We start from the raw sequence: 24,916 nt of genomic DNA on the forward strand, positions 1-24,916 counted from the left end.
CATATTAAATTATCATTGTAATTGCGCACACATTGATGTCAGATATGCGCGCCTACCCCAATGCTCTGTTGTTGATGACTGGGGTGAATGCAAGAGCAGGACAAGACACCCTCTTTTTGACTGATGACTGATGTAAGGGAATGTACGTAATAGGCTTAAGATGGTCATAATGCTTCGACAGTGTCATAAAGTGTATTTTCTTAGTCCGAGTAAAGTGACACAGGATGGTCATAATGCTTCATGACAGTGTCATAAAGTGTATTTTCTTAGTCCGAGTAAAGTGACACAGGATGGTCATAATGCTTCGACAGTGTCATAAAGTGTATTTTCTTAGTCCGAGTAAAGTGACACAGGATGGTCATAATGCTTCATGACAGGGTCATAAAGTGCATTTTCATAGTCCGAGTAAAGTGACACAGGATGGTCATAATGCCTCATGACAGTGTCATAAAGTGTATTTTCTTAGTCCGAGTAAAGTGACACAGGATGGTCATAATGCTTCATGATAGGGTCATAAAGTGTATTTTCTTAGTCCGAGTAAAGTGACACAGGATGGTCATAATGCCTCATGACAGTGTCATAAAGTGTATTTTCTTAGTTCGAGTAGTGACACAGGATGGTCATAATGCTTCATGACAGGGTCATAAAGTTATTAAAAGGAAGAAAAAAAACATGACTAAAGAATTGATTATAACAAAGGATTTAAGAAAAAAAAAACTTTCAAACGAAAGGAAACTTCTTGGCAGGGAAAAAAAACGAATTTGAATAAATGTGAGTCGACACTCTTATGTAGGTGTAATAACCAGTACATGCACACAATGGCTTTCACAACCATAAGACCCTGTGGGGAACAAAATAACACAGCATGCAAAGAAAAGAAAATCACAGGATACCCACGGCATCGGAAAACATGATATGCAAGGCAAAGGACGGTGCGTGAACCACCGTTTCCCTTCAGAATGCATGAGGGCACGGGCACACACTCACTGACCAGTGCAGGCAACTCCTCAATATTTGGCAAGGGGATCTCGAAGTGGTCTGGAAATATGACGAGCTTGGCCTCGTCTTCACAATCGTACTCATCTCCGTTAAAATCGCGGTTTAGTTCTAAATCTGCAAGAGAGGAAGCAGACATTGACATTCAGTTACCATAAAACAGTGAGTGGTGCCTTTCACGAAGCATGTGTCTTGGCTAGATAGGATAAAAGTGACATGATAGGATCAAATAAATATGATAGACTATGGTAGGCGTTTCAGATGATTAATGCATTTCAGATATCATGTAATTTGTTAGAGGGTAACTGACATGTGGGTTATCCAATACAAAAATGGGGTGTGTACTTGCATTTCTTGAACATTTGAGCTTCCATTTTAGCTGGATTAATGAGATGTACATCTAGTAAGTGATGCTAACCCAGACTAGGGTTTAGGGTTAGATGTCACAGCTGCAGAGCTGTGGAGTTCAACTGAGAATAGTATGAAGCAAAGTCCTCGTTTAAAAATGCCACAATATAATGTCAAGAATTTCATAGAATACTCAGGGGTGAAAGTAAGCGGGTATGCCGTACCGGTAAAATGTGAAATCACAATATTTAAAACAAACATGGCAAGACATCTGCAGGTTATTATACCATCATTGTGGTATACGCTCCAAAAGCTAGTGCTGTTCGACGTGAACACAAAATATTTGCCAAGGCAGAGATGACTGGCCGGGACCGAGACGCCCACGGACAGATCAATCGATGTAGAATACAATCGCTGAATGTCCTTACACGTTTTGGTGTTTGAATAGACGTCTCTTTCCATTCATCAAAAGGCGGGTACAAAGTGCACCGTTTTAGAATCGGTTATTATTTGAGTGGACAAACGTGGTGCACAGCACCTTATTTTTGAAGTGATTTATTGTACAATCAGACGGAGACATGCCTGGTTGTGGCCATCCCACGAAAGGTAATACATTTTTACAGTTAAATGACGTCTTCATTATTATGTCACACATAGGAGGTCCCCGACCTTGTGGGGAACAAAAAGGTTCTGTCTGAGACGTCCCAAATACTGTACATACAGTGCCTTGCGAAAGTATTCGGCCCCCTTGAACTTTGCGACCTTTTGCCACATTTCAGGCTTCAAAACATAAAGATATACAACTGTATTTTTTTGTGAAGAATCAACAACAAGTGGGACACAATCATGAAGTGGAACGACATTTATTGGATATTTCAAACTTTTTTAACAAATCAAAAACTGAAAAATTGGGCGTGCAAAATTATTCAGCCCCCTTAAGTTAATACTTTGTAGCGCCACCTTTGGCTGCGATTACAGCTGTAAGTCGCTTGGGGTATGTCTCTATCAGTTTTGCACATCGAGAGACTGACATTTTTTCCCATTCCTCCTTGCAAAACAGCTCGAGCTCAGTGAGGTTGGATGGAGAGCATTTGTGAACAGCAGTTTTCAGTTCTTTCCACAGATTCTCGATTGGATTCAGGTCTGGACTTTGACTTGGCCATTCTAACACCTGGATATGTTTATTTTTGAACCATTCCATTGTAGATTTTGCTTTATGTTTTGGATCATTCTCTTGTTGGAAGACAAATGTCCGTCCCAGTCTCAGGTCTTTTGCAGACTCCATCAGGTTTTCTTCCAGAATGGTCCTGTATTTGGCTCCATCCATCTTCCCATCAATTTTAACCATCTTCCCTGTCCCTGCTGAAGAAAAGCAGGCCCAAACCATGATGCTGCCACCACCATGTTTGACAGTGGGGATGGTATGTTCAGCTGTGTTGCTTTTACGCCAAACATAACGTTTTGCATTGTTGCCAAAAAGTTCAATTTTGGTTTCATCTGACCAGAGCACCTTCTTCCACATGTTTGGTGTGTCTCCCAGGTGGCTTGTGGCAAACTTTAAACGACACTTTTTATGGATATCTTTAAGAAATGGCTTTCTTCTTGCCACTCTTCCATAAAGGCCAGATTTGTGCAATATACGACTGATTGTTGTCCTATGGACAGAGTCTCCCACCTCAGCTGTAGATCTCTGCAGTTCATCCAGAGTGATCATGGGCCTCTTGGCTGCATCTCTGATCAGTCTTCTCCTTGTATGAGCTGAAAGTTTAGAGGGACGGCCAGGTCTTGGTAGATTTGCAGTGGTCTGATACTCCTTCCATTTCAATATTATCGCTTGCACAGTGCTCCTTGGGATGTTTAAAGCTTGGGAAATCTTTTTGTATCCAAATCCGGCTTTAAACTTCTTCACAACAGTATCTCAGACCTGCCTGGTGTGTTCCTTGTTCTTCATGATGCTCTCTGCGCTTTTAACGGACCTCTGAGACTATCACAGTGCAGGTGCATTTATACGGAGACTTGATTACACACAGGTGGATTGTATTTATCATCATTAGTCATTTAGGTCAACATTGGATCATTCAGAGATCCTCACTGAACTTCTGGAGAGAGTTTGCTGCACTGAAAGTAAAGGGGCTGAATAATTTTGCACGCCCAATTTTTCAGTTTTTGATTTGTTAAAAAAGTTTGAAATATCCAATAAATGTCGTTCCACTTCATGATTGTGTCCCACTTGTTGTTGATTCTTCACAAAAAAATACAGTTTTATATCTTTATGTTTGAAGCCTGAAATGTGGCAAAAGGTCACAAAGTTCAAGGGGGCCGAATACTTTCGCAAGGCACTGTATGAGGTTTTGATTGGCCAGTTATGGACTGATGAGTATTCTCAGATTAAAGTAGATTTAATTTAATTAAATCTACTTTCATCCGGGATAAATCTACTTTTACCCGAGAATACTCATCTGCGCATAACTGGCCAATCAAAACCTCACATGTACAGTATTTGGGACGTCTCAGACAGAACCTTTTGTGTCAAATAAATTATTATCTCCCACTGTTCCTATGATTTCCGAAACTGTAAAATAATGGATGAATTGTTCAGTCATGTAAATAGTCAGATTAAGGTTACTGCATACATAGACCCTCGTCTACCTTTCAACCCCGCTCCTCTAGTAACAAGATGATGACTTGGCTGGGGGGGCTGATGGTCGACTGATTAGATCATCAGACTGGTATGGAAATGCCAAAGCACAATTTTGTTTCAGCTTGGATTCCAATGGGAGTCAAAGCCGAGAGGAGAGTGGGAGAGAGAATGCAGTTCACGTCAGGCTAGAGGGACCTTTGGGTCCACGAGGCTCCAAAATGGGGTCAGGCCTGCAGAGCGAAAGACGACAATCGAGCATGTCCGATAATGGGAGCGTGACGCTTGGAGCCTAGCGCTTCAGCGTACGTAAACTACAGAGGCAAAGGCGTAAAGTGGCTGGTTATCCGGCTTCAGTGGATAATGGGAGATAAGGGAATGGAGGGTAAGGGAATGTTGGTGGGGCGGTTAAACAGGGGAGGTAACTAGCAAACGTTGATGTTTAAACGACAGTCAGCTAGGGCAGGAGGAGCCAGCGCCACCTGGCCCTCCCTTGCCCACGTCATTGTGGCCAGTGGCATAAGTGTGTCAGCTGGTAGGGTTGACAGGGTGCAGCAGCTGAGGACGGCTGAGCGACATGCAGGGGCAGCCCACTGTAAACTAACCCCCCTGCAGGAGGGGAGGAGGCCAGGTCGGGCATGTGGCACTTTGGATTTAGAACGGTTACTAACTGCATAAACAAATAAATTAGCTAAATTTAGAGTTGCACGGCAGTGAAGGACTGGGGGCCCGGGCCTCGACTTTGGACATGGGAAGATGTCCCTTTAGGCAAAATAGTGTGGGACCAGTGTAGGGCTACTGCCATATAACCAAATGAAAACAATAACAGCATGATACGATAACATACACTATCCCCTAACAGCTGCACCCAGCCAGTGCGCAAAAACGACTTCAATTAAGTACACTGATATTTGAAACGCCACCAGGTTGCGATTAGAAAGGGGAAATGTAGAGTCTTGTCCTACTCTTCAGGAATGACTGGGTACAAACAGACTACTGAGAGAGAAATGTGACTGTACTGTAAATAAACCATCAGGAGATTGAGTTTAAGGGGAACTCCCCATGATGGTAGACAAGTCGTTTTTAGGACATAACAAGTATCAGGCTTACCTAGGAATACTTTTCCGTTTCTTCTTCTGGGGATGGCACCCCCTGCGGCACCTGTAGCTTTCTGTTGGAAACACAAGTCAACAGGTAGAAATTATATTCATGGATCAAGATATAGGTCTTGATATCTCAAAGCAAGCCATGAAACATCCCCGTCGTTTTCAAAAAAACAATTCATGACAAATAAGAATACCAAAACTGTTTTGGTAAACGTAACGTTGGTTTATCAACACTAATACAACAGTCTAGTGTTGGCTGACAAACTGTCAATCATAACAGTATCAACCATAGAAATCCACACGTGGATAAATCAATCAATATGAAACCAAGTGCTTTTTTTTCTTCTTTTTTTTTACAATCAATAGAGTAGTCAGTAGACTGTCAACATTCCAAGTCGCTAGCTAAGGCTACAAGCCCTTTCATTGTTAACGGACTGGGTCCTTCTGATCCAAATCGGGTTCAGGTGGATGCCCATCATTTGCGCAATAGGGCAGGGAGGCGGCCACATCGAACAGACAGAAAGAATGCCGACGCACTCTGGGACCAACTGGCCACACGGGAAAACAGCAGACACAGGAGAAGGCGGAATGTGGCCAGCTGTTTCTGGACAGACCCAGGCATGGAAATAGAATCACTTGCAGGGGGGCTTATCTGGGGTCAATTAGAACCAAGAGGAAAACGGTAGCAGCTAAGGTTGTCGTTTACAACTGAACCTCCAATTTCTCCTACTGATTCTAAATAGAGACCGGCATTCTGACCTAGTTGATCTGTTGCTGTAAAATGGAGGAAAGAACTACATGGCTATATCCATTTGTCAGGAAAACAGAAAAGTGAGTGATATTAAGTGACCATTTAAGTGATAGTAATATATACAGAATATATCAAATCAAATTTTATTGGTCACTTACACATGGTTAGCAGATGTTAATGTGAGTGTAGCAAAATGCTTGTGCTTCTAGTGCCGACCGTGCAGTATTATCTAACAAGTAATCTAGCAATTTCACAACAACTACCTTATACACACACAAGTGTAAAGGAATGAATAAGAATATGTACATATAAATATATAGACGAGCGATGGCTGTGCGGCATAGGCAAGATGCAGCAGAGGGTAATAGAGTACAGTACATACGAGATGAGTAATGTAGGGTATGTAAACATTATATAAAGTGCCATTGTTTAAAGTGACACATTTATTACATCATATTTCTAATTATTAAAGTGGCTAGAGATTTGAGTCAGTATGTTGGCAGCAGCCACTCCATGTTAATGATGGCCGTTTAACAGTCTGATGGCCTTGAGCGGGTTGCTAGCAATAAAATACGCATTGCGTATTTTTTTTTTTTTTAAGGTTGTATCAGGATCTGATGTAGATCAATATGTTTGTAGTATCACAACAATAACGAATTGTAGAGTGCAGGCTTGAGGCTTCCTTCTCTCACCCCAACTACGCATTTCTAACTTATTACTACCACATAGCATTTCTCAGGAGGCAGTTTAAATCGATGAGGATTATCAGAGTGACAGTCTCAATGAAAATCAATGGAGGGAAAGAACATGATCAAAAGGGTCAAACATAAGGAAGAGGGATGGAATACACTTGCATGCAGAACTATGATAGGCTTACATACAATGATCCATCACTGACTAATCTGAAATCGCACCAGCAATGGTGAGGTTACAGTGTGCCTATCCGTGCAATTATTCACGTCAGAAGACGCGCACGAAGCAGACCACTGTGTTGGTTGAACCTAAACAGATCTGAAGATAAGGGACTTCCAAATGAATATGTACATAGGACCAAAAAAAGTATCCGTTTAAAACAAAATGTCAAGTTCATAATCTCCAGGGTCACCACGACGTCAACATATGTGAGGGTTTATATGTTTTGTCGCCAAAAAGAGGCACACCAGATGACGTCAGATTTTAACCAACCAACCAGTAGGCAACGGTTAGTAAAGTACCAGATCATGTCAAAAGTGTTTAAGGGTGAGGTCATTGGAAAACACGTTTCTTCCTCTGTTTTCCTCTATCTTTTTGCCTCGAAAACATAGAAACGTGCCGTTTTCACATGCGTTGATGTTAGGGCGGTGCTGGAGATGACGAAGTTGCCATTTTTGTAAATGTCTCCTTAAAATCCCCTAGAAAACTTACAAGCCAGCCTCTTATCAGTTCAATAGATATTTTCATTCAATGTTTTTTTTTTGCCAAAACTGAACACAAAGGTGCAGTACGTACTGTTTGCACTGTAAGCGTAGACCAATATAGAATTAAGCACATGGTATGACTCCTTACCTCTTTGACATGGCGTTTGAGATGCATGTAAACGCTCTGTCCGGTTTTACGGTAATGCCTCTCCACATGTTCTCTGCCAAAGCCCAGGAATGTGTTCATACACACATACAAACCTCCCTCAGACTCCTGTGGACAAAAACAACATGTGGTGAATAACATGCAAAACACACGCAGTCTAGTGTTGTCAGCCAACAGACTGTTGGCTCAAAGTGGAGGAGAGATTGACTTCATCACTACTTGTTTTTGTAATAAGTGTTGACATGCTGAATGCACAGAGGTGTCTGTTTAAACTAATAGCACACAGCTCGGAGCCCCATGCATACCCCACATGACATGCCACCAAAAGGTCTCTTAACAATCCCCAAGTCAAGAACAGATTATGGGAGGAGCACAGTACTACATAGAGCCATGGCTACTCTCTTCCACATCAGGTAATTGACGCAAGCAGTAGAATCAGATTTTAAAAACCATAAATACACACCTTATAGAACAGCAGGGACTGTGAAGAGACACACAGTAAGACACGTACTCTACACACGTACACATGGATTTTGTATTGTAGGAATGTGGTAGTTGTGTAGTGGCCTGAGTGTTATGAAATGTAATGTCATGTAATTTTAGAAATAGTATAGAAATGCCTTAATGTTGCTGGAGCCCAGGAAGAGTAGCTGCTGCCTTGGCAGGAACTAATTGGGAGCCATAATAAATACAAATTAACACACACCCATTTGAGGTAGCACTTGTCAGGAGCATCTGAAATGCTTTAGATGTACTGTAGGGTCCGACATTATTGACACCCTCGATAAAGATCCGAAAAAAATGACTGTATAAAATAAATTATTCAAATACTGAGCTAATATATACAGTGTAAATACATTGTATTTTTTTTTATTTTTATAAAATTGCTAATAACCTATTTCCGCTTTGTCATTATGGCTTATTGTGTGTAGATGGATTAAATAAAACATTTAATTTAAAGTAACAAAAAGCTGGAAAAAGTCAAGGGGTGTGAATACTAGTCGAATGCACTGTATGCTCAAATTTTTTATATTATTTTACACTTAATCAAATCAACCTTTTATTGGTCACATACACATGGTTAGCATATGTTATTGCGAGGGTAGCGAAATGCTTGTGCTTCTAGTTCCACAACAACTACCTAATACACACTAATCTAAAAGGGGTGAAATAAGAATATGTACATATACATATATGGATGAGCAATGACCCGAGCGGCATAGGCGAGATGCAATAGATGTATAAAATTCAGTATATACATATGGGATGAGTAATATAACATGTAAATATTATTAAAATTGGCATTAATAAAGTGACTAGTGATCCATTTGTTAGAGTGGCCAATGATTTCAAGACTGCATGTAGGCAGCAGCCTCACTGTGTTAGTGATGGCTGTTTAACAGTCTGATGGCCTTGAGATTGAAAAGTAGCTTCGGTCTCTCGGTCCCAACTTTGATGCACCTGTACTGACCACGCCTTCTGGATGGTAGCGGGGTGAACAGGCAGTAGCTCGGGTGATTGTTGTCCTTGATGATATTTTTGGCCTTCCTGTGACATCGGTTGCTGTAGGTGTCCTGGAGGGTAGGCAGTTTGCCCCCCCGGTGATGTGCTGTGCAGATCGCACCACCCTCTGGACAGCCCTGCGGTTGTGGGCGGTGCAGTTGCCGTACCAGACGGTGATACAGCACGAAAGGATGCTCTCAATTGCGCATCTGTAAAAGTTTGAGAGGGTTTTAGGTGACAAGCCAAATTTCTTCATCCTCCTGAGGTTGAAGAGGCGCTGTTGCACATTCAACAAACTGTCTGTGTGGGTGGACAATTTCAGTTTCAGCCGAGGAACTTAACTTTCCACCTTGTCCACTGCTGTCCCGTTGATGTGGACAGGGTGATGCTCCCTCTGCTGTTTCCTGAAGGCCACGATCATCTCCTTTGTTTTGTTGACGTTGAGTGAGGGGGTTTTCCTGACACCACACCAAGTGCCCTCACCTCCTCCCTATAGGCTGTCTCGTAGTTGCTGATCAGGCCTACTACTGTTGTGTTGTCGGCAAACTTGAGGATCGAGTTGGAGGCGTGCATGGCCACGCAGTCATGGTGAACAGGGAGTACAGGAGGGGGCCCTAGTGTTGAGGATCAGCAAAATGGAGATGTCCCTACCTTAACGACCTGGGGGCGGCCCTTCAGGAAGTCCAGGACCCAATCGCACAGGGCGGGATTGAGACCCAGGGCCTCAATGATGAGCTTGGAGTGTACTATGTTGTTGAATGCTGAGCTGTAGTTAATGAACAGCATTCTTACATTAGTATTCCTCTTGTCCAGATGGGATAGGGCAGTGTGATGGCGATTGCATCGTCCATGGACCTATTGGGGCAGTATGCAAATTGCAATGGGTCTAGGGTGACAGGTAAGGTGGAGGTAATATGATCCTTGACTAGTCTCTCAAAACACTTCATGACAGAAGTGAGTGCTGTGGGCGATAGTCATTCAGTTCAGTTACCTTCTTGGGTACAGGAACAATGGTGGCCGTCTTGAAGCATGTGAGGACAGCAGACTGGGATAGGGAGAGATTGAATATATCCGGAAACATCAGCCAGCTGATCTGAACATGCTCTGAGAACACGGCTAGGGATGCAGCCTTGTGAGGGTTAACACGTTAAATGTCTTACTCACGTTGGCCACGGAGAAGGAGAGCCCACAGTCCTTGGTAGTGGGCCGTGTCAGTGACACGGTGTTGTTCTCAAAGCGGGTAAAGAAGGTGTTTAGTTTGTCTGGAAGCAAGATGTCAGTGTCCGTGACGAGGCTGATTTTCTTTTTGTAGTCCGTGATTGTCTGTGGACTCTGCCACATACATAGTGTCTGAGCCGCTGTTGAATTGCGACTCCACTTTGTCCCTATACTGACATTTTGCTTGTTTGATTGCCTTGTGGAGGGAATAACTACACTGTTTGCATTCAAACATATTCCCTGTCATCTTTCCATGGTTAAATGAGGCGGTTCGCGCTTTCAGTTCTGTGCGAATGCCGCCATCTATCCACGGTTTCTGGTTAATTGCTCAGAGAAATTGATTTTGTTTAACAATAAAATAGTTTTTTTAATTAGGTAGGGTCAAAATTATTGACACCCCTTTTTTCAATACCTTTCAAAACCTCACCTTGCGAGGATAACGGCACTAAGCCAGATCCTTGATATCCATGTCTGTGCTTATGGGCTGCCCTCTTCAAATCAAATCAAATGTATTTATATAGCCCTTCTTACATCAGCTGATATCTCAAAGTGCTGTACAGAAACCCAGCCTAAAACCCCAAAGAGCAAGCAATGCTGGTGTAGAGGCACAGTGGCTAGGAAAAACTCCCTAGAAAGGCCAAAACCTAGGAAGAAACCTCTTCAATTCAAACCACAGGTTTTCAATGGGTTTCAAGTCTGGAGACAGATGGCCATTGCAAAATGTTGATTTTGTGGCCAATTAACCATTTATTTGTGGGTTTTGATGTGTGCTTGGGGTTTTTGCCTTGCTGGAAGATCCACTTGTGGCCACGTTTCAGACTCCTGGCAAAAACAACCAGGTTTTTGGCGAAAATATCCTGCTACTGGGTAAAGTTTATGATGCCCTTGCCCCATAACATCAAAGATCCACCATATTTTACAGTAGGTATGGGGTTCTTGTCATTTCAATGCCAAACCCACTATTGGTGTTAGTGGCCAAAGAGCTCTATTTTCAAGTAATCTGACCAAAGCACCGGTTCCAAGGCAAGTGCCAATGCCATTTAGCAAACTCCAGGCGTTTACCTTTGTTGGATGACATGAAAATAGACCTCTTTGGCCATGCACACCAGTGGTGGATTTGGTGTCAGAAGTTGAACACATGAGCAGAAAAGAAGATATTGAAAACACGGGTGTCAATAATTTTGACCCTTACCTTTTTGAGAATTTTTTTTTTACTTGTTAAACAAAATCTTTCTCTGAGCAATTGTATTTGTATAACATTTCCCATTTTCTGTGTATATAATATAGCTCAGTAGTTGTATCCTTTATTTTTGCTCACCTTTATAAAGGGTGTCAATCATTTAAGACCCCACTGGCATAACAATGTCAATTCCAAATAGGTGGATCAAAAAATCTGAACATCAGATACCCAGGGGGCGGAGAACCAATAACATTGTGCCCCTGCCACTAGCATCTAACCTGCCTTGCATCACCCCAAACACACTAGAAAACAAAAATGGGTTCTAATGGTAACTCACCAGATGGAACCATTAATAAATTAGGAACAGGGCATACTCAGTACATGGACAATGCAATTCGCTCAGTTTGTACTGATATTTTCTTATATTGATGTTGTTTCAAGGTGTAAAAACATTTGGGGTCAATGCGCAAAGGATGTCAAATTTTCAAGGATATTGGAATTCCAGGATATTGGGATTTGTCAGCAGGGTTGTGTCAATAAAATGTCAGGCAATTTACATTTTGGCCTAAATCAAGTGTTTTTGCATTCAGGATGTTATTCTCTGAAATACGCCTAGAACATGGTTTCATGTTTGAAACAGTGTAACTCCAGTGTGGCTTTGCAGACCGTGCAAATAGTTCAACTTTATTTAACTAGGCAAGTCAGTTAAGAACAAATTCTTATTTTCAATAATAGCCTAGGAACAGTTAACTGGTTAACTGCCTTGTTCAGGGACAGAATGACACACTTTTACCTTGTCAGCTCTGGGATTTGTTCTTGCAACTTTTTGGTCACTAACCCAATGCTCTAACCACTAGGCTACCTGGCAGCCCTAACTAACTGCCTACCACCAGCAAAATTCCTTGCTCAACTGACACGCAACTTCAATGCAGAGGCCTACAAGAGCCTCATTTCCACACAACGACGGAGGCTTTTAAGGTTTAACAAAAATACATTCACATAAATAACCATGCCTGATGATTAAAACAGAGTTATTCCGCTGCTCTATGATCGCTACATACCTCAGTCTGAGACTGCCATCGTTTAAGTCGTTTGTGGTGAAGTCAAAATGTGGAGTGTTGTACAAAACAACGTCATCGATTGGCTCACATCTCTAACCAATCAGAGTACACTACATGGCCAAAAGTATGTGGACACCCACTTGTCGAACATCTCAATCCAAAATCATGGGCATTAATATGGGGTTGGTCCCACCTTTGCTGCTATAATAGTCTACACTCTTCTGGGAAGGCTTTCCACTAGATGTTGGAACATTATTGTGGGGGACTTGCTTCCATTCAGCCACAAGAACATTAGTGAGGTCAGGCACTGATGTTGGGTGATTAGGCCTGGCTCGCAGTCAGCATTCCAATTCATCCCAAAGCTGTTCAATGGGGTTGAGGTCAGGGCTCTGTGCAGGCCAGTCATTGTTCTTCCACACCGATCTCGACAAACCATTTCTGTACGGACCTTGTTCTGTGCACAGGGGCATTGTCATGCTGGAACAGCAAATGAACCTTCCCCAAACTGTTGCCACAAAGTTGGAAGCACCAAATCATCTACAATGTCATTGTACGCTGCAGAATTAAGATTTCCCTTCACTGGAACTAATAGGCCTAGCCCTAACCATGAAAAACAGCCCCTAACTATTATTCCTCCAACACCAAACTTTACAGTTGGCACTATGCATTGGGGCAAGTAGCGTTCTCCTGGCTTCCACCAAACCCAGATTCATCCGTCAGACTGCCAGATGGTGAAGCGTGATTCATCACTGCAGAGAACACATTGCCACTGTTCCAGAGTCCAGTGGCTGCCGCTTGGCATTGCACATGGTGATCTTAGGCTTGTGTGCGGCTGCTCGGCCAGGCAAACCCATTTCATGAAGCTCCCGACGAACGGTTCTTGTGCTGACGTTGTGTCCCTAGGCAGTTTGGAAATCGGTAGTGAGTGTTGCAACCGAGGACAGACCATTTTTACGCGCTTCAGCACTTGGTGGTCCCGTTCTGTGAGCCTGTGTGGCCTAGCACTTTGCGGCTGAGCTATTGTTGCACCTAGACGTTTCCACTTCACAATAGCAGCACTTACAGTTGACCGGGGCAGCTCTAGCAGGGCAGAAATTTAACGAACTGACTTGTTGGAAAGGTGGCATCCTATGATGTTGCCACGTTGTCAGCAACGGTTGTGGCTGAAATCGCCGAATCCACTCATTTGAAGGGGTATCCACATATTAATTTTCAAAATGCCGGTTTACCAACATGTGATTTGGCTTTGGGCCAAACCATAAATTTCTGGGACTAATAACGGTTAGAATGTGTTGGCATTCTAGAAATTGTCAGGGAGGTACTCAGATCCAGTCTCGTTACAGAGAAGAAACAAACTTCTGTGGGTGTGGCATAGTGTTTGGCAGGAGCAAGGAGTTTGGGTAGCAGGGCAACAAATAACCCTCCATACTAACTATCTGTACTTGGGAGTATAGACCCTCATAAAACTCTCTGCGACATACCTTAACGTAGCTCGACACACAAGCTTCAAGCACAGGGATAAAAATAACCAACCCAAGTCTCCAGTCTGACATGATGAACTCCAGATAGATGAGTCACTTTCAAAATGGCAATTCTCATTAATAAAATGTTTGGTAGCAAAAAGCCAAACACTTGGGAGCCACAAGCTTCAGCGTTAAAGCCTGTAATAACGTGCGTGTGTTTCAGTTAATCGGTCTTGTGAAGTAAGTACCCCAAGATGGCTCTATTATTCCTTTTACGTCCGACTAATGTATTAAGCCAGCAACACACTTGTGTCCCCCATGGGCCGACTCGTACGTAAAACATCCTCCATTCAAGGCCGTAAAGGTGTCAGTTGCCTTAACTCGATTGAATGGATTGTTGGTGTACCAAAAATAAAAAAGTAAGATATGTGTACCATCTTAATAAAACTATTTTACACCACCATTTTACGATTTTCGGCCAGCTTCCAGATGTTGCACATCGCATTAGTGTTGTTTAGTGGTTAGAGCGTTGGGCCAGTAACCAAAAGGTTGCTGAATCGAATCCCCGAGCTGACACGGTAAAAATCTGTCATTCTGCCCCTGAGCAAGGCAGTTAATCGACTGTTCCACGGGGGCCTAACACATGGATGTTGATTATGGCAGCCCCCCGCACCCTCTCTCATTCAGTTTAAATGCATTGTTGTACATATGACTAGGTATCCCCCTTCCCCTTACCCCTGGCTTAATGTGTACCACAACCTCATGAAGTAGCATTAGCAACCCTAGCAAGGTGGTAGAAAATTCTTTCCCCCGTTTTTTTATGTGTTTTTTGCCATTCCACTTATACCGCTCCAGCAATTACCATGAGCCCGTCCTCCCCAAATAAGGTGTCACCAACCTCCTGTGGAGCCGGTCCATGGGGGACCCAAATGTATTACAAGCTACACTGACTGCTCCACACCTAGAGGTAAGACATCAGGAAGAACTGCCCTCAAGAGGTATTGGCGCTCCTCAATGAAGTGGCAGGTGACAAGTCACTCACATTGAAATAAATGGATGGACCACCATTTCTAAGAACTCCTATTTTTCTCAAACACAAAACCGTGAGCAATAACTCCCATGTCAATATAACGCTATTCTAGTGATTTTACGTGTGTGACTTTGAAATAGCGCCTTTTCAACAAAGGAAATCCCCTTCCACGGGATGTAAACATAATTATTTATGTTTCAAGTTCAAGAGAACGGTGGTCATAGAACTCCCAGGTCCAGACACAAAACAGCGCAACGTTTGCTAATTCACGTGTGTTAGCGCAGTTTACAAGACAGCCTGGAACACACAAACACACCATAATATTGGGAGACTTACGGGCGAATCGTAGGAAAAGGCACATTCACTCTTGAAAACCCTGTCTCCTGTTTTGGGAACTCTGATGGTGGGCATATAAGGGACCAGCAGCTCTCCTAGATCTGCAGCCATCCTCCCATTCCTACTTCTCGCACTACAATGCTACGGGAGTCATTCGAGCAGGCTGTCAAGAGGAGAGATCCTATTTTTAAATCATTCGGTCTCGACATTCTTCCAGCGACTGGGGATATGACGCTGAAAACATAACGAGGGAACTCATTAAAAAAAACACCAAAAAGGTCTTGACAGGTGCGAGGGCTACCAAATTGCGTGTGTAATAAAGAATTGTATCGCTCTATTTACCATGAAGCACACTGAACGGTGTAACTCGAGCGGTCACACCACCCAATTGATTAAACCAAACACAAATGGATACACCACCAATGTTTTCTCTGACTATTCTCTTTTCAAATGTTAATAGGCTACACATTCCACCTCTTGACTTTTGTGCCGCAGGCTACATGCAACATAAATTCGGGCAATTAAAAGATTTTTAAGATTCTATTTTTGCCCAAATGCTGAAGTCCATATAGATTACTTAAGATACTTGAGGCAATAGTTTATACTGTCTATGATACTAGTTAACAGTATTACTTTAATAAGACTAAAGAATACAGTAAACAGGTGTGGTCCTTTTTGACACCTTTATTTGACCACACTGACACACTGACTTTTCATAATTGCTACTAAGTACATAATCGCCGAAATAAAGTTGTTACATACATTTGAGTGCATGAATCTGTTGTTAATTTTTGTACCACAATTCTGCATCATATCAATATGCGTACACACACGTTTACCCTGGTCTGTTTCCTTTCTTTTAATTTGACCAACACTTCTGTAATCAGTCCAAGTATGCACCTCAATAGTCCCAAGTGGCTTCACTCATCTGCATTGATATGAAAATGGACAAGTAAAGCAAATATACTGAGTATCGATGTTGCTTTCACTCAGACTGTTTCCATGACAGTAAAGAATGAAGGAGGGGGCAATGTCATCACAGCACTGCCATCTAGTGGACATTATGACAAAGACACTACTCTTAGGTTTGACAATAGAATAAAGGAATCACAGCAAAAGTAACAGCAACGGCTGCTACTTTTTTTTTTTTTTACTGCTGTCGGGAACGTTGTAATTACATCATAACATGCCACTGCTGCCAAATGGGAGAAATAGAAAGTTGTGCACCACTGCAAGAGAATGGGTCATTCAGTACGTACTATTGTAAAACATTTAGCCAAATTAACGTACCCCTGCTAAACAACATTGTAATTGTGAAGCCCATTTGGATACAATATTAGATGTCTAAAGATGGAAAACAGCATTTCAATGTATAGACAGATACTTTATTTTAGTCATGAAGAAAATAATATACAAACAGTGATCCTGATCACCAAAGTACTGTAAAGTACTTAAGTAAAAATACTTTAAAGTAGTACTTAAGTCGTTTTGGGGGGTATCTGTACTTTACTTTACTATTTATATTTTGGACATTTACTTTTACTTCACTAAATTCCTAAAGAAAATACTGTACTTTTAACTACATACATTTTCCCTGATACCCAAAAGTACTAGTTACAATTTAATAATTAGCAGGACATGAAAATGGTCCAATTCACACACTTATCAAGAGAACATCCCTGGTCATTCCTACAGCCTCTGATCTGGTGGACTCACTAAACACAGATGCTTCATTTGTAAATTATGTCTCAGTGTTGGTGTGCCCCTGGCTATCCATACATTTAGAAAATTGTGCCGTCTGGTTTGCTTAATATAAGAAATTTGAAATTATTTACTTTTGATACTTAAGTATATATTAGCAATTACATTTACTTTTCATACTTAAGTATATTTAACCACACACTTTTAGACTTTTACTCACGTAGTATTACAGAACTCACTTTTACTTTCAGTTTTACTTGAGTAATTTTCTATTAAGGTATCTTTACTTTTACTCAAGTATAACAATTGAGTAATTTTTCCACCACTGCTGATCGCTGACAGTTTATACTGGGTGGTGGGACTGGTTGGTTTAATTGTCAGGCGTTGATTTAATGCTGTAGTCGACCAGATTCTTGTCTAGTGTCTCAATCTAGAACCAGGGTCCATCTCCCTTCGTTCTCATCTGCTTACGCACCTCTAACTGTTGCAGTCTGCAGATACAAAAACATAGGATTTGTTGGCAAATTAATGTGTACAGATTAAAGATTTATATTGTCGACATTGTCTGTTTTCTTTTATATTTTCCTTCTGTTTTGCTCACACACAAAAAGGAATGCAAGTTATGTTTTTATTTGTCATATGTACAGGATACACACAGTATACACCATCCATTCAATTAAATGCATACATGCAGATTCCTTCTCAACAATGCAACAATAAAAAATAATAAAACATAAGGCACTGTTTCAAGTAGATGTCCTGGATGGGTGGCAGCACGGTCTCAGTGATGTACTGGGCCGTCTTTAACACCCGCTGGAGGGCCTTGCAATCATGGATGTAGCAATTCCAGTACCAGGCTGTGATGCAACTGATCAGGATGCTCTCGATGGTGCAGAGGTAATATTTGGAAAGGACTCTTCATCCACCTTAGAAATTAGAGACGCTGTTGTGGCTTCTTAACAAGAGTTGTGGTGTTATTGGTCCAGGTTAAGTCCTCTGTGATGTGGACGCACAGGAACTTAAAACTGATGACTCTCTACTGCATTACCATTGATGTGAATCGGGGCATATTTCTGTCCTATGCTTCCTGAAGTCAACAATCAACTCCTTTTTTTTTGCTGACGTTGAGGGAGAGGTTGTTGTCCTGGCACCACAATGCCAGTTCACGTACCTCCTCCCTATAGACTGGCTTGTCATTGTTGGCACTATGTTCACTGTGTGACACTCACCTTATCTCGCCCTTCTCAGACTCAATCTGAATCAGGGCCATCATTTTCTTATAGTCTTTCACTGGGGAGTCATAGAAGGTCCGTGAGATCCACCTGGTGATAGGATACTGCAAATATAGGGAAAACAATAGGACTCAAAAGTTACTTTGCCCAAGTCTGATTGTAAGCAATCTCCAGAGGATCGCCTATGTGAGTAACTCTGTTTATAGATGATTTCCATTTAATGTTCTGATAAAATGTTTAGTCACTTTTTCCAAAAAAGACATGGACTGTGATAAGAGGAAACAACTGCGACAAAGGGCTCGAAGTACCTTGTAATACTCTCAATGCTCAGGCTCATACCCTTCAGAAATCTCAGCCAGTTCAGCCTCACCTTAAAAAACAGAATAATATATTCAGTTTAATTCCTCATTTACCATGTTTCTCCATAAACATTCATAAAAAAGTGGCCGTGCTTGTATTGGAGTGCTGTCATTGTAATCCTGTCACATATAAACATTGGAATGTTTCTGTACATCAATGGAAACATCTACACATACGTACCGACAAACACATTCACAGATGTCACAAAGACTGCAACTGGGATTCCAGCAAGCATCGGCTTCCCATGGCTTCCCCAGAGTACTGCCACTGCAAAGCAAAGTTCAGGGATGTTAGGCATTGCAACACATTATTTAGGTGGGAATCACCATATTGTTGCACCAAATAAGGTACAGGTAACTGCCAAAATAAAGGAGACACCGACATAATGTGTCTTAATGGGGTGTTGGGCAACCACGAGCCAGAATAGCTTCAATGTACCTTGGCATAGATTCTACAAGTGTCTGGAACTCTATTGGAGCAAAGCGACACCATTCTTCCACGAGATGTTCCATAATTTGGTGTTTTGTTGATGGTGGTGGAAAATGCTGTCTCAGGCGCCGCTTCAGAATCTCCCATAAGTGTTCAATTGGGTTGAGATCTGGTGACTGAGAGGCCATGGCATATAGTAGACATCGTTTTCTAGTGTCACAAGAGAAAATATAATTTGCCCTTATTAAACTCACCAAATCATTTTCCATCAATGGATGTTGATTTAACTTGTTTGACTGCTATAATTTAGCAAAACGGCACAAGGGAGTATCGTATATGGTCAATATACCACAGCTAAGGGCTGTTCTTAAGCATGAAGCAACACGTGACTAGATACAGCCGTTAACCATGGTATCTTGGCCATATACCTCAAACCATCGGGGAGGGGGGCTTATTGCTATTATAAACTGGTTACCAACATAATTAGAGCAGTAGAAAGTATTTTTTGGTCATACCCGTGGTATATGGTCTGATATACTATGGCTTTCAGCCAATCAGCATTCAGGGCTCGAACCACGTTTATAATTGTAAATAAATCCCCTTTGCACATGTGCATAGCTATAGATACATTCGACCGGAGAGTTTGAGTGATGAAAGTTGGACAGCGGATTTTGAAATCTCTGAGCAAGAAACACTTGGACGAACATAAAAAACTAATGTTAGGCAATTTTCAGGCAATTGTGCTGTTATTATATATCCGTTGTTAAGACTGCAAACTGTTATAAATGGCCCATTTGCAAGATTGACTTGTCATTTCAATAGGCATAGGCTACAGACAAAAATCTGGGTTTATGATTGTAATTCAACTTTGCCATGGTTTTCTTCGATAAAGGCAGGTAGTCTATAGGCCTACATCTCATTTCAGATAGTCTAGTAGCCTAGACAAGATGTAGGCAAGATGTAAACTGAACAATTTCGTTCAAATTTACAGACACATTTATTCAATATGAATAGCGAGGCGATTTCGAGGTAAGAAGTGCTTGTTTTTCCCAATAGCCTGCTGGAAAAAGCTACTGAGGATGGGGTCATCATTTCAATCACTGAATAAAATATTAATTATATGTATATAAACTGAATATGCTTGACAACAACAGCCAGTGATTATTACCTGTAGCTTAATCTGACTACTGTTACCGTCAATCTAATGAGTTCTAACAACTGATCGGCAATTGCGATAGAGCTTTGATAACTTCCAATTTAATTAACTAAACATGCCCATTAATAATTTCATAATAACATAAAAGGCTACAACAACAATAAACTGATGTTATATGGTATTTATAAAATTGGTTTGCCTGCTCCAGGTAGGCTACAGGGATATCAACATTTCAACATATTTATTGAATTAAATGGTAGCCTACAATGACAATAAATTACAAGTCAATCTCGGAAATAGGCCATTTATAACAGTTTTTAGTCTTAACATCTGGCATATAATAACAGCACAGTTGCCAGAAAATTGCTTAACATTCGTTTTTTATGTTCGTCCAAGTGTTTCTTGCATTTATCTACAGTTATGCACATGTGCAAAGGGGATTTATTTACAATTATACAGTGCCTTGCGAAAGTATTCGGCCCCCTTGAACTTTGCGACCTTTTGCCACATTTCAGGCTTCAAACATAAAGATATAAAACTGTATTTTTTTGTGAAGAATCAACAACAAGTGGGACACAATCATGAAGTGGAACGACATTTATTGGATATTTAAAACTTTTTTAACAAATCAAAAACTGAAAAATTGGGTGTGTTAAGAACAGCCCTTAGCCATGGTAAATTGACCATATACCATCCCCCCTTGTATGTAGCCAATAAGGCTATTGCTTTTAATCATAACAGTCAAACAAATTCAATCGACATCCATTCATGGAAAATTATTTGGCGAGTTAAAAGCTAATTATTTTTCTCTTGCGACATATAATAATTCTTATTATTTTGAGGAAAACCACATTTTGCTTCTAATGTCATGACAAGTTACTATGATATTCCTTCTTAATTGGCTCGATAAGGTAATGTAAAAAGGTTTTATTGCATAAATATGGCAACTATATGGGCCAGTTTTCAGTCCCTTGCCCGAGTTTTGATTAGTCATTGGACTATTAATTTTAGCTAGACCTGGCAACCCTGTGAAACATGCAGATACCTTATCAAGCTCAGTGCCTCTCAAATTTTGTAACAATGCGGAGGGCTCCGCATATAGCTCGGCATTGACATGATTGGTTGACAGTAGGTGGGGGCGGGAGGTCCTTTATAAACACAAACTCACTTCCTTGACAACAGCTCTGCAAAGGCCCCCGAGTGGCGCAGCGGCATATAGTGACGCTAGAGGCGTCACTACAGACCGTAGTTCGATTCCAGACTATATCACAACCGGCCGTGATTGGGGGTCCCATTGGGCAGCGCACAATTGGCCCAGCGTCATCCGGGCAAAAACTATGGTCGCTCTGACTTCTGCGGAGTAAATGCTGTACTGCAACTGCAGACTGACCATGCAAAGCTCTTTAATGTGCAGACCGAGAGTCAGGGCTCTTAACTAAACTCCCCGAACAGAATACGCCTTCGTCCAATGATTTTTTTTATTTTTATTTTATTTCACCTTTATTTAACCAGGTAGGCTAGTTGAGAACAAGCCAATATAAAGCATAGCAGTATGAGCAGACAACACAGAGTTACACATGGAGTAAACAATTAACAAGTCAATAACACAGTAGAAAACAAAGGGGGAGTCTATATACAATGTGTGCAAAAGGCATGAGGAGGTAGGCGAATAATTACAATTTTGCAGATTAACACTGGGGTGATAAATGATCAGATGGTCATGTACAGGTAGAGGTGTGCAAAATATTGGTGTGCAAAAGAGCAGAAAAGTAAATAAATAAAAACAGTATGGGGATGAGGTAGGTGAAAATGGGTGGGCTATTTACCAATAGACTATGTACAGCTGCAGCGATCGGTTATTTAAGTGTAACGTTAATGTATGGAACTGAGAGTCATGATCAAGGGCTAGTCAAGTTAATGAGTACCACGAGCGAGTCATGTAAACTATGGAGAAAAATGTAAAATGTAAAATGAGACGTGTATGTTGTTATTTGCAGCGGCAAGAGACACTTGAAAGTAAACTAGCAATTTGTGACAGCAGGAAGCTAGCCAGCCACAGGACTGGTCACAAGAAATTGCCAAAAAAATAACAATAATTAATAAGGTAATTGTAGACCAGGCAAGCGTTAAATTGCCATTTACCTTGATCCGTGCATGCTGCAGTTCTGCTGAGCAAGTTCAACGCATAATTCTCCTATTTTAGAGGATTTAGCCAGAGCAGACCAAAGAACACCATCGCTGCTGCGGTCAGGCATACCGTTCTGTGATAGGTCCGTGACTACAATGTGAAGCCAAAACAGCCATATTTGCGAAGGGAAACAAATATGCGAATAATAAAGTAAAGATTTTATGTTAACATTTAAAAAAAAACTTTTGTTCATGATTCAAATTACCAAAAGTGTTTCGAATGAGTTTTTGTTTTATTTATTTTAATGATGCATTCTGGGTAGGGAATTATAGCAAAGATGGCGGCGACCTCAGTAGGACGCGTTTTGACACTTTGCAGACAGTTTCAAAACGCTTTTAGGATTTCTACATCATTAGCCGTCCAACAGTCTGCTCTCACTTTGACCAAATCTCAGTCTTATCTTGATAGGTAAGAATCTAATACCGAATATAACCGTAACGTTAGTTCGTTAGCTTCAGAACCTTAGTAACTAACATTTCATAATAATGGCACAGACAAATAATGAAATGGCGACTGGCGAGGATGCTGCTGAATAGATAACCATTCAGTACTTGAATCTGCTGTCTTCCCCTCTTTGTTAGGTTAACGTATCCACTTTTGAGCTCAAATTGGCACTGTCATGTTGGCCAGTGTCGGCCTCTGCACACTACCATCAGCAGAAGAGGACTTGAGGAGTTTTTCGACATACCTGAAAACTGGGGGGAGGCAACAGTGAAGTCAGGTAAGACTTTTTGCCAGTATATCTACTGATCACCAAATCAACGTTTTTTTATGAATTCCTCCTAAGGTACTGGTAAGTAGCTGAGTGTAACATTTATTATTTTAATGATTTAATTGTAGGAGCACCATGGACTGCCAAGCAACTAAGGACGAAAAGTAATGAAGACTTACATAAGCTCTGGCAAGTAGTGAAGGTTGACATTGAATGAAGACCACTGACCTCCAGAATGAATGTTCATAAACTAAAAGGTGAAAATCTTGATTTCACTGTTCTCACAGGTATGTGCTCCTGAAAGAGAAGAACATGCTGCTTACCATTGAGCAGGAGTCCAAAAGGCAAAGAATTCAGATGCCAAGTCCAGAGCGCCTAAAGAAGGTAAATATGACACAGGCCTATGTTTTCTGACCAGGTTCATTAATATTGAACATTGAGATATTCCTAGTAGAGCACAGTCATTTAGTGACCGTCTACATCCGTCCACACACAGAAATTGAGACAACCCTTATCTCTTCAGATCGAAAGGTCCATGAAGAGACTAGACACAGTGGTGAAGGAGAGAGAAGACGCCCTCCGCCTGCTGCAAACAGGCCAGGAGAGAGCAAGACCTGGGGCCTGGAGAAAGGACATCTTTGGACGGGTCTACTGGTATGTAGCTTCCATACACAATACACCACTATGATACATAGAAGTATCGCCTTCCACAATAACCAAATGTTGCTTTTACCTTACTTGTTTCCCATTCAATTTTTAAGCAAATGTTCAAAATGTAGCATGTTAGCCTGGCCTAGACTGAGTGAAGTGTTGTTGAACCGTCTTTGGAAAACTATCGGGGGAGAGGAATTACCTGCTCGAAGCAATCAAAGGCAGTTTCCCTAAAATATTCAGTGTTACTTCACGTGTCAAATGGTAAGATTGATTGTCATTGCTAACTGCGATCTTAAATGTTTTTCTAGGTACCGGTTTAGAGAGCATGCCCTTCCTTGGTACATGAACAAGAGATACAAACGCAAACGTTTCTACACACCATTATTTGTCACCCCCCACATAAGGTAAGGAACATCGTTCGTGCATTCGTTTATAACCATACCTCCAAGCAGAGCACTTAATCATATCACATCTTGCATAACACTTTCACAAGGGCAAATGCAATCGTCTGTTGTCACAAGTTGTCTTTCTTTTTTCCAGGCTTCGTCTAGAGAAACACCTCCGTGCTAAGACCAGAATACAGAACAAGGAGAGAGAAAAACAAACCGTACTCCAGGAGAAGTTTCCCCAAATTAAGGCCCAGTCATCATAAAGACCTTCATTGACCAAGAAACATTCTCCCTCCTGCAATTCACATTGGAGCATGTGACTGTATCCCCTGTTTTTTGCATAAACGTGTCTGTCATCAGCATTTATTTAATGTACTTTTTCATGTTGGTAAACTGGCATTTATGTCTTCCTCTGTATCATGATGCCTTGATTATGGTTATTCCTATTAAAGTGATGTACAGACACTGTGTGCCATATTTTAAACCACAGAATTCAAAATGTGTCCTTGAACATAACAAAAATTGTTTAAGTCGAAAGATAGCTCCAACAATAAATTGTAGGTAAATAAATATTCTGGTATACCAGCAATTGTCACAGCAGGTATTCTGAACATTATTGTCTGTTGAATAGGATTGTCTTCATAATTTTTGACTGCTCAGACAAGTGTGGCAAAAACTAATTATGAAAGTGAACATTGTCTAACATCAAAGTTCGAGTTGTACACCTTCAACACTTATCGACATTACGCCAAGACAGATCTTGAACTTCCATTCCAGGTATGGTCAATGGTTAAACCACTAGGCCAGTGATATAGAAACATTAGAAGAGGTTTGTTTTGGACTTATTATGAATATAATTAAATGTATAAAATCAATTTAACAGGGACAAATAACCAGCTGGC

At 41.3% G+C, this 24,916-nt stretch overlaps 2 protein-coding genes and 1 pseudogene across 9 annotated transcripts in view; 1 reads left to right on the forward strand and 2 right to left on the reverse strand.

The window, feature by feature from the left end:
• The window catches only part of LOC110522967 (ubiquitin carboxyl-terminal hydrolase 13), a 61,542-nt gene extending 44,812 nt beyond the window's left edge, over positions 1-16,730 (reverse strand). For 3 of the 5 annotated variants that reach the window (XM_036977768.1, XM_036977767.1, XM_036977766.1), the window contains exons 1-4: positions 15,194-15,392; positions 7,385-7,510; positions 5,093-5,153; positions 992-1,113 (exon numbers count right to left, since the gene is read on the reverse strand). In XM_036977768.1, coding sequence (XP_036833663.1) covers positions 992-1,113; positions 5,093-5,153; positions 7,385-7,510; positions 15,194-15,304 — 420 coding nt within the window. In that variant the 5' untranslated portion in view covers positions 15,305-15,392. Of the gene's footprint in view, positions 1-991; positions 1,114-5,092; positions 5,154-7,384; positions 7,511-15,193; positions 15,393-16,032 lie in introns of those variants that run through there. The other 2 variants (XM_036977769.1, XM_036977770.1) reach the window with 2 other exon arrangements.
• A 298-nt stretch (positions 16,731-17,028) lies between these two features.
• On the reverse strand, positions 17,029-22,405 carry LOC110524012 (annotated as a pseudogene).
• On the forward strand, positions 21,349-24,498 carry LOC110524011 (39S ribosomal protein L47, mitochondrial). 4 transcript variants are annotated; one of them, XM_021603288.2, is made up of 8 exons: positions 21,349-21,470; positions 21,783-21,799; positions 22,841-22,980; positions 23,100-23,160; positions 23,259-23,355; positions 23,468-23,625; positions 23,934-24,029; positions 24,166-24,489. In XM_021603288.2, the coding sequence occupies exons 2-8, from the start codon at positions 21,786-21,788 to the stop codon at positions 24,275-24,277; spliced, it is 678 nt and encodes a 225-aa protein (XP_021458963.1). In that variant the 5' UTR covers positions 21,349-21,470; positions 21,783-21,785; the 3' UTR covers positions 24,278-24,489. The 4 variants fall into 4 exon arrangements, with proteins under 4 accessions (XP_021458963.1, XP_021458964.1, XP_021458962.1 ...); XM_021603289.2 differs by lacking the exon at positions 21,349-21,470 and having other exon boundaries at positions 23,495-23,625; positions 24,166-24,498; XM_021603287.2 differs by lacking the exons at positions 21,349-21,470; positions 21,783-21,799 and adding an exon at positions 22,507-22,667 and having other exon boundaries at positions 23,495-23,625; positions 24,166-24,498.
• The last annotated feature ends 418 nt before the right edge of the window (positions 24,499-24,916 follow it).

The sequence above is a fragment of the Oncorhynchus mykiss genome, chromosome 5 (genome assembly GCF_013265735.2).
Source record: "Oncorhynchus mykiss isolate Arlee chromosome 5, USDA_OmykA_1.1, whole genome shotgun sequence".
Lineage (NCBI taxonomy): Eukaryota > Metazoa > Chordata > Actinopteri > Salmoniformes > Salmonidae > Oncorhynchus > Oncorhynchus mykiss.

Coding starts and splice junctions, on each gene's coding strand:
- LOC110524011 (XM_021603286.2), top strand. CDS start 22,537: ATGGCGGCGACCTCAGTAGGACGCGTTTTGACACTTTGCAGACAGTTT. Junction 22,981..23,099: donor GGAGGCAACAGTGAAGTCAG/GTAAGACTTTTT, acceptor ATTTAATTGTAG/GAGCACCATGGACTGCCAAG. Junction 23,161..23,258: donor GAAGACTTACATAAGCTCTG/GCAAGTAGTGAA, acceptor CTGTTCTCACAG/GTATGTGCTCCTGAAAGAGA.